Source organism: Haliotis asinina, chromosome 13 (genome assembly GCF_037392515.1).
Source record: "Haliotis asinina isolate JCU_RB_2024 chromosome 13, JCU_Hal_asi_v2, whole genome shotgun sequence".
Lineage (NCBI taxonomy): Eukaryota > Metazoa > Mollusca > Gastropoda > Lepetellida > Haliotidae > Haliotis > Haliotis asinina.
In genome coordinates, this window is record NC_090292.1 from 26,628,666 (window position 1) to 26,639,254 (window position 10,589).

At 41.9% G+C, this 10,589-nt stretch overlaps 1 protein-coding gene across 1 annotated transcript; it reads right to left on the reverse strand.

Moving 5' to 3' along the window:
• Positions 1 to 511: 511 nt before the first annotated feature.
• LOC137260182 (uncharacterized) lies at positions 512 to 3,123 on the reverse strand. The gene is made up of 4 exons (XM_067797878.1): positions 3,034 to 3,123; positions 2,007 to 2,153; positions 1,530 to 1,728; positions 512 to 964 (listed from the first exon to the last, which is right to left on the reverse strand). The coding sequence occupies exons 1-4, from the start codon at positions 3,077 to 3,079 to the stop codon at positions 541 to 543; spliced, it is 816 nt and encodes a 271-aa protein (XP_067653979.1). The 5' UTR covers positions 3,080 to 3,123; the 3' UTR covers positions 512 to 540.
• Positions 3,124 to 10,589: the final 7,466 nt, after the last annotated feature.

The following is a 10,589-nucleotide window of genomic DNA, read 5'->3' on the forward strand; positions in this document are numbered from 1 at the left end:
AAATGTCATATTTACAAACATTTACGATTGTAAAGGTAATGTTTACAAGGCTTGTAAACTTTTGTAAATTTAGGAAGGATTTTACCACTACTTCTTTCAATTTTGCCATTTCTCAAGAATCCCCATGATAATGTGTGTGAAAACACAGGTTCATTTGATCGAGTGAGTGAATGAATATGTTTTACGCTTCTTTGAGAAATATCAGAGCGGGGAACACCAGAAATGTACTCCACACATTGTACCCATGTAGAGAATCGAACCCGTTTTTTCGGTGTGAGGACAGTGGGTTAGCTTTGTGGTTAAAGCTTTCGCTCGTCGCGCAGAAGAACTGAGTTCTTCTGCAGTGTGTGCAGCCCACTCCTGGTGTCCTCTTCCTCAATCACTCTACGGCGTGGCAAACGAAGGCTAGCACTAACCACTAGGCTACCCCACCGCCCCATTTGGTGGAGAATATGATATGAGAATAAATCCATGTGACTTCGCAGGGGGAAAATCGTGACGTAAAATGGTGTGAAAACGAAGAATTATGTTTTTTAATTCTCATGGAAAAGAGTGAAAATGCAACTTTTCATTTGAGCCTTGACCTATTGTATAGAAGCCACTCCCATCAGCTGACCAAGTAATAGATTCTCCCCGGTTCTCGGGTCTGTACCCTTGAATAGTGTTCCCCGAATGACCCAGCGCTTTCTTCACATCTTTATCAGGCATGGACCATTCAAAGATGTGATGGAGTGACTTTATCAAGAGTTTTTTCCCATCTGGTGAGACATCTGCAGCCAGGGGACCTTTGTTGGCGATGGAGATGGGTAAGGTCAAAACTGTCTTAACAGCGGTCGGGGTGTCGCTTGTCCACCCGCTTGACGGCAATTGTCCAAGAGTACTTCCGCTTCCGGTTGCCTCAGAGAACACGTAAACATTTCCAGAAGCATCAACGATAAGTGCTTCGGACGAGGGATGATTCCATCTGAAGTAACGAGAAGACTAAAGTGAAGTTATATCTTTGTGATGGGACTTTTTGTTTCCCTGCCTGGTAATCCATATTTGGGTTATGAAACAAAGACTGGTTTTAAAAAGGAGAGGGAGAGAGAGGGAGAGATAGAGGGAGAGAGAGAGAGCGAGAGGGAGGGAGAGAGAGAGGGGGAGAGAGAGAATATTAACCGTTACGATGCTAGAGAGAACTAATGTAGTCGGCGGGGACGCGGTTGGCACAGTTGACCAAGGCGCTGCTATTCGGGTTCGAAAAATTATCAAAGTTTACAAGAAAGCCTAACTTTATGCAAATCACGAAATCAATTTCTCAAATGCACTCGTATTTGGCTGAAATGCATCATTGTTTAGTGTAACGTGTCTCTTGGCGTTTAGTGTATTTACAACATAACCCTATGAAAATTCACTGACTGGTTCTGCCAGTGACTGTCGAAATGTACTGGCCCGACTGGACTTTTGCTTACCACGGGCTAGCGGGTCACTGGCTATCTCGCTCATTGCGTAGAAATTGACTCGGTTATTCTCTCACACCAAGGCCTTACGTGTAATGGTAACTGCCAGTCAAGGGAATGTCCTGAGTGAAGATGTAGTCCGGCTCTTTCACCCTGTAGATGACGTTGCTAGAGGTGTGCTTGCTGTTCCCCGAGTCGGCTATGTAGATGCAACTGTCGCCGTCGGGGCAGGGGCCGACAGCAATGTCTTCCCAGTCAGCCTCCACGCCGTGCTGGACAATTAAAACTCCTGCAACAAAACATCGTTGATTTATTTAGCTACTGTCTTCTTCCTCATCCGCGTTAGAATTGGTCTTCTGCAGTCCATGCTTGTCGTAAGAGGCGACTAACAGGATCGAGTGACCTGGCTCGCAGATTGACACTTGTTATCGTATGCAAATTGCGTAAGTCGATGGTCTACGATTGTCTGGAAAGGATTCGAACATTGTAAAACTAAACTCACGCATTCACAGACTGAGTCGGTTAGTAACTCGACATGTATCAATTAGAATACATATATATCTTTACCTTTCACGCTGCCGTCGGTGGCATCCAGCATGTAGACGTCTCCGTCACCCTCGTTGTCTTGGATTGCGTACAAAATGCCTGGGTGTCGTCTGCTCGCTGCTAGACCGGAAATCATGTCGAGATGCCTGGGTAGTGATGGGCTCGCAGCTAATAAATATCGATAAAGTATTGTCTTGTAAATATTCACACACGTATTCATGTATAATCAAGAATGGGACCTCATGCACGTATATGGGGCTGCTGCGTTGTGCACGTGCACATCATGCGTTGTGTTTATGGGTGGTAATAGAGGAAAATGGTGGTGCGTTCATAAGATGTCTGTCCTTGAAACTTTTCTTAACGTTTACACGAACATCTGGAAAGGAGATATCTATTTAGTTCCGCTAGACACTGATCTCGAGCTTGCTGGTCTCGATCTTGTTGGTCTCGATCTTGCTGGTCTCGATCTTGTTGGTCTCGATCTTGTTGGTCTCGATCTTGTTGGTCTCGATCTTGTTGGTTGGTGTGCTGGTTAGGACCGTCAATAAAGGAGATATCTATTTTGTTCCGCTAGACACTGATGTCGATCTTGTTGGTCTCGATCTTGCTGGTCTCGATCTTGTTGGTCTCGATCTTGTTGGTCTCGATCTTGTTGGTCTCGAGCTTGCTGGTCTCGATCTTGTTGGTCTCGATCTTGTTGGTCTCGATCTTGTTGGTTGGTGTGCTGGTTAGGACCGTCAATAAAGGAGATATCTATTTTGTTCCGCTAGACACTGATCTCGAGCTTGCTGGTCTCGATCTTGTTGGTCTCGATCTTGTTGGTCTCGATCTTGTTGGTCTCGATCTTGTTGGTTGGTGTGCTGGTTAGGAACGTCAATAAAGGAGAATAATAAAGTAATATATTTTGTTCCGCCTCTTGAACAGTCGGCTTCTTCTATTGTTATTGTATTGTTACCAATAAGGACAGCATGGTATTAACTGTGTAACGGCATATACAACATAACACAACATCGCGAATTCCCGGTGGTTAAATCAGGACACATCTTACCTGCATAGTGCAGCGCGACACAGGCAGTTAAAAGAACACCAAGCATTGCTGCATACACGAAATAGTCGTTAGAAGCTGATAAACCGTTGATAGAATAGACAGGCACACATGCATGAGTGAAGGCGTGGGGCCTGGCAGGTGTTTGGCTCTTATCTGCCAATCTTTGACTTTGGTGTAATAGTCGACATGAAAACATACCAGTTTTTGGATACCAGCCAGCGGCAAAAACGTCAAGATTCATACACCTGTATTAACAGACACGTGTGAATATTGACACGATGTTGTCACTTTGACGTTCAATCACTCACAGCTGTACTCACTAACACCAGAAAAACATTATCATTATTGTGGTTCTATCCTACATAATCATTCTACGTTATGGTTCTATCCTGCATATAATCCTTTTATTTTTATATCACTAATCTTCATATAATTCTTCTATTATGTATACTTCTATCCTACATATAATCCTTCAAGGACATGGCTCTATCCTACATATAATCCTTCAAGGACATGGCTCTATCCTACATATAATCCTTCAAGGACATGGCTCTATCCTACATATAATCCTTCAAGGACATGGCTCTATCCTACATATAATCCTTCTAGGACATGGCTCTATCCTACATGAAATCTTTCAACATTATGGTTCCAGCCGACATATAACCTTTGTGTTGTTTATGGTACCATCATGCATACAACCATTCTACATTATGGTTCTATCATAGACATAATCCTATTATATAGAACTCTATCCTATATATTTTTTTATTATTATTTCTGGTACCATACTACATGTAATCCTTCTAAGACATAGGTCTGCCCTACATATAATCTTTGTATTATCTATAGCTCTATCCCATATAAAATCCTTCTATCATTGATGGTATATAATCCTTCTAAGATGTGGTTCTATCCTATAAGTAATCTAGGATATGGTTCTATCCTACATATAATCCTACTATGTTATAGTTCTATCCTACATATAATCTTTCTATTATTCAAAGCTCCATCCCACATATAATCCTTCCAGGATATGGTTGTATCCTACATTTAATCCTTAAAGAATATGTTTTTTCCCTACATATACTCCTCCTGGGATATGGTTCTATATCACAAGTAATCCTTCTATGATTTGGTTTATTTTTATCAGAATACCCCATGGACAATCTGTGGTCAGTCTTGTAAGTACTCTTAACGGGCGTAACATCACATAGACGCGCACGTATTTTATGATTCCATCTTACAAAAATAATCCTTTTAAGATATGTCTCTATCCTACAAATAATTCTCCAAGGATATGGCTCTATCCTTCATATAATTCTCCTAGGATATGGTTCTATCTTACAAATAATCCTTCTATGATGTGGTTTCGTCTCTTTTTTACCAGAACACCCCATGGACAATCTGTGGTAAGTCTAGTAAGTACTTTTAAAGGACGTCACATCACACAGACGCGCACGTATAGTTGACCGTAGTGGGAAATAACCACTCTCCTACCCAGAGCTCAATGCGGCGAGCCAGCATAGTATCTCTGCCACAAGCCAGAAGGATGTGACGATTCGTCAGTGCAGTCAATATTATGTACAAATTTCATAACTGTTTCATTTTTGATAAGTCTACACATCTGATTAAACATCTTTGTTAAAATGGTTCAGTTTCACTGAGAAATTATCAAAAAACGTATAAGACTATTTCGATCTGCGTAGCGACCCTTTGTTTACATGGGCTGTACGGCTCCACGTGCTGTCATCGAAGCCTTATGGAGAACAAACGGTGCTCCCGGTTTGAAATATAAATATGTAATGTCAACCCTTACTGATGTAGTAGTAGAAAAATATTTACGTAACAGTGTAAAACATTATGAAAAAATCGTCGAATCCCTTGCCTTATGCCAGTGTCAGCATATTAATGAATGTCCGCATTTGTTTACAAACAAGAGAAAAGTCAGGCCACGTGATATGCATATTAGCCTGTGGCAGTGATGTTATGCTAAGTCATCGCTGCGCTGGAGTGTGGGAGATAACGTAATTTGTCATCCATAACTGTGTTCCAGGACAATGCTATGACGTCGTGAACCTGATGACGTAACAATGCTATGACATCACTGCACGGCAAATCTGTTGGCAGGGCTGTGTTCAGAGATGTATGTTTTTCATTGAAAACTAATGAAGGTGGTTTTGGATGATAAAAAAGAATCTCAGATGATATCAATTACATTAACACTCGTTGATAAAGGTAAAGAATATCCTCGACTAGCTGTTGTGTTGACACATCATGGACACATCACATCATGGTTACATAGCCCTCTTCTTTAAGTACGTATACGTTAATCACAACGGTCTAACCAATAGTAGAACAACCCGTGAAGGTCCCGGGGCAGAATAGGCCTTCAGCAACCCATACTTGCGATAAAAGGCGACTATGCTTGTCGTAAGAGGCGACTAACGGGGTGGGGTGGTCAGGCTCGCTGACTTGGTTGACACATGGCATCGGTTCCCAATTGCGCAGATCGATCCTCATGTTGTTGATCACTGGATTGCCTGGTCCAGACTCGATTATTTACAAACCGCCGCCATATAGCTGGAATATTGCTGAGTGCGACGTAAAACTACACTCACTCACTCACTCACTCACTCACTCACTAGTAGAACAATGTTCATGATAGGAAGATGCATAAGGGTACTGGCATACAGTGTCACTCTCCTTGATATAGCATATTTCTTTTGCTGTTTTGCGCCAATGAAAATTCTGTAACGTTCTCCGGAAACACCTCAATAAAAATTTCCGTGTCTAGCGACCTATCAGACTCCGTTCTGTATCGAGGCTGGACCCTTCAGTCAAGTGCTCAACAGCATGAGCATCGATCTGCTAAACTGGAAACCCGATGACATGTATCAACCAAGACAGCGAGAATGACCACCGATCCCGTTAGTCGCCTCTGGCAACAAGCATGGGTTACTGAAGATCAATATCGTAGCCTGGACCTTACGGGACATTCAACCAAAGGCCAAACTCAAAACTTTTGAATTAATGTTAATGTAGTTGACATGGAAACAAAAAAGGAATATCTAAAGTGTCAAAAATTTCTTAAATACCAAACCATTTCCAGAATAACATCGTTGTAAACAGAATCGTGGTGTAGTGAGGGCATGCATCCGTTTCCATTGCCCGTTCCACTTCTTGACGTTCAGTTTTATTAATTATATAATATGTCTGTGTAGGAATGTATTCAAAATCACATGATGTTATAAACCGACGGGAAAAGGAAAGTATACAAGGCTTTCAAGTTGCCATTATTATTGACCCAGAGTACCTAGGCACACAGGCATAACACAATGGTGTTAACAAGATCTTTACTCAATCTGGGCTAAAATTACACGCATACTACAGAAACATATGGCGTTAGACATGCGCAAAACCAGTTTTCAATCGCACAGAGGATAAGCAGGTACTAAGTTACACACAATGAATGACTGCTACCTTCACTTCAGTTTCCTGTATGCCCACCCCTTGCTTCAATACAGGCACGCAGCCTCCTTCTGGCCGAAGACGTCAGAAGTCGGACAAGGTCACGTGGTGTGCGACGCCATTCCTCCTGAAGGGTTTGTACTAGTTGCTGTCTACTCTTTGGGTGGGTTAGGGCATATCCTCAGGTGTCTGTCTAGTGCACCCCACATGTGCTTGATCGGGGACATGTCTGGAGAGCGAGGTAGCCACTGTAGAACGTTCACCTTTTTCCTTCCGTCGCTGCCAACGACGAACACCTCGGGTCTAACGTCTGTGGCGTCTGTGTTCAAGGTCAACACCGACGACTGCTTGCTCAGGAATCGTCAGGATAATGACTTCTTATTGTATAGTGTACGCTTATTCCCTCAAAGTATACAAATACTTAGATATAGAGAAGTAAACTTGTTCAAGTGTTGGCTCACCATGGTGAGTGCTAGGGTTCGATTCCCCACTTAGGTACTAAGTGTGAAGCCCACTTCTTATGTCCCCCGTTGGAATATTGCTAGAAGAGGCATAAAACCACACTTACTGTTATGAAACAAATCTACATACGTGAGAAGTGTGAAACCTGATGTTCATGCATGACTCATTAGTTGTTTCAGACGGTGCACGATCTTGATTTGGTGTCGCGACCCTCCACATCCGCTTCTGCACGGACTTCAGGAAACTGCTTTTCCGAGAGACCGATGGGATGCTGTCATAGAGATGGCGTGACTTAGTGCTTACCCACCATGTATTCCTTCAGTGTTGTAGTTCCAATAAAGCACGTGGGCAGTGTACTGGCCGACTGCGACCACCTGCTGGTTAAGTATTGCAGTATTTCAGTTTGATATTCAGGTCAAATCTTCTTTTTCGGGAGCTACGGTTTTCATATTATAATCAGTCTAGTGAGAATCAATGTGAAGTATACTTTACTATCACTTGTAACATCCCTCCATAAGTGAGATGTATAATTCATGATGCTTCTCCGTGACTGTCCTGAACGTGTCTGCATTTGCGCGCTGTACCCCTCCCTCCTCCGTGACTATCTCGCCAAACCGATGCTGGGGTTTCCCTTTTTAAGGAGGACAAAGCTTTGACCCGGGATAAAGATTTAATATCCGCGTGGTCGTATGGGTAGTTGCATACTGATCTCGTACGTCACATGTGTGTCGTATCGCGTTGACCTGTGCCGGAACGACTTGACCTGAGATTCTAACAATTTGATTGGATCACCGATGACCGATCCAGTCCGGACCGATAAGACCCGCCCACTTCGCTGTTGACGTTAGAGGGGACAACCTCTGACTAATAACAACGGCGTCACCGCCGGCGAAACGTACGTGATTGAGAACGTTATTGATGAATTCTGCTTGTGGTACTTTGGTATCCATGGTTCGTGAATGATATTGAAAGAGGAAAGTTACACGTATTTCATCTTTGACATATCTTAGTTGAGATGTACAGACTGTAATTAGAGAGTGAAAATGAGATGAAACATTGTCTCGGCAAGTGGCTGCGTGTAGGAAGCGTAGATCGATCTATTTTCTTTCGAAATAATCTATCTATCTATAACGTCCATCTAAGATACTAGCCGGGAAGTGTAACTGACATATGTTGTTTGTTCGTTCGTTATCTCTGAAATTCCCATTGTAATTTTATAAAAACCGTAAAAACCTGATCTTCAGCAAGTCTCAGTAAAATTTCCCTCTTCAAAGCTGCACACCATCCTAACATGACACTGAATACATGGAAATATAGTTTTTCATAATTCTTTGTTGAATATATGTCAGTCAGTTAGGTAATAATTATTCATAATTGATTAAAATGACACTGAATACATGGAAATATAGTTTTTAATAATTCTTTGTTGTGGAATCCTAATTTACAAACATCCACAATATTGGATTGTCATGCAGACATCGACTCGTTCCGATTTCAGGCCGATTGTACGATAAGAATTCGGTGACACTCGAAACTATGCAAACATACCTCTCAATATTACATGTACCCACACATCCTGCCCGATTTCCACGACAGAACACCCATTTTATTAACTTTAATACGTCCTCAAACACGAAAATCAAACCAAAACACCTCTGGGGTGAACGTTATCCCGCACGCGCAGCCTGTCGAGCGATCTCATTGGTCCGCATTGTTTTTTTTTAAAAATATTTTAAAGCAGGACCCAAGAAACCAAGTTGGCACCAAGTGATTGCTCTTCCACGATATGTCTGTAGTGTTTGAATGCCTGGTTCTGCTTTGAATCCACATGAACCGAATATACGTAAGTCAGTTAGGTATAATTATTCATAATTGATTAGATTATTATTTATTTTATTACCTTTCTACGTTTACTAAAGGGTGAACGGCTCTTAAAAGTTATCTTGCTATCATTTCCAGTAAACTAAATAAAATGACAGTTTTAATGACTGTATTATTCCTAAAGTGCATCAGTGTGCCACTCCTGCACGTAAAGAAATATGTTGTGACGCAAGCGCCCATTTGGATTGACAGAATGGATCGGCCAATTAGACCACGTTGTGGCTGAACTTTGTTTCCATTCATAACACACACGTGAATTCATTCTTTCTACAGTTTATATGCATTGACTGTGAGTCGAACTGAGACATTATATCGGTTGAAAAACAAACGCAATGTTTCCACCAGTGATGTTAGATGAGCGAAGCAACTGCAAACCTAGAAACGGAGTTCTACGGTGTAGTTTACTGCAGGAGGCTGTTTGAGGCAATGACATCTGACATGCATCGTGACGTCGGTTACCAAGGGAACAGAGGTAGTGACGTCCTTACAGTGTGACGTCATGCAAAAAGTGTACAGCAGTACAACATTCTTCCGCAACGTCTTTTCTGAAACCAGACGTATATACACGTGAATATGAGTCTTTGCTGAAACCAATCTCGGTTCGAAGCCACAAAAATACCAAAAATACACTCTTTTGTCATTTTAATGGAATGATGCATGTAAAACGTGAGTGATAAATAACATGCCACACTCAGTCTCATTACATACGAATTATACGAAACTTATTAACTTCTTATGGTATCTGACAGAGCGAAACAATCGTTTCGTATAATTCGCATGTAGTGAGACCCCGAGTAGTATTCTCTATGTATGCACTCAGGGAGCTGAAGTTTAATAGATCTGCATCTGTATTCTTCTCCGACCATGCACATATATGTATATGCTCTGTTATGAGTGGTCTATGTGTCCCAGGTGCAAGGACATCAGGAAAGGATGGCTGGATTTTGTACGAGCAACACAGCTATGCGGTGTTTTCATATTTCATCCCTTTCGTCAACGGATATGATATGTGGTGGACGTCATCATGGTGTAAGAATCCAGATTTTTGTCTTGCCATACAATGACAACACAGCAATATTGTAACCATTTGATAATCAGTTTTCTACGGAAGCGCTGAAGGGACATGAGTATGAGAATTTTTTAAATATATATTTCTCATACTCATGTCCCTTCAGCGCTTCCGTAGTTTTCAAGGGGACTAACGTACATGTATACAGATGACAATTTTAAAAAGTTCAATTTAACAATTCCTTTCAGCTAATTTACCCACCGGAAAAAGAAACAAGACAAGACAAACACTCAAACAAAAATATATCACTGTGTACATGCTCTTCCATACAAGACAATCAACAACCCACATCATATCCACACCTACCCTCCCTGATCATAACTCATAACTGGTTTCTATTACCAGTTTCATCAGTTTAAACGAACCATAGCGATTGGATCCATTCTTAAACCCACCGACCCGTGAAGGTCCGGGATAGAATATGCCTTCGGCAACCCATGCTTGCCATGAAAGGTGAGTATGGTGGTCGTAAGAGGCGACTAATGGGATGGGATGGTTAGGTTCTCTGACATGGTTGACACGTCATCGGTTCCTAACTGCGCAGATCGATGCTCATGCTGTTCATCACTGGAATGTCTCGTCCAAACTCGATTATTTACAGAACGCCGTCATATAGCTGGAATATTGCTGAGTACAATCACTCACTCACTTGGATGGAAAGCTAAAAATAATG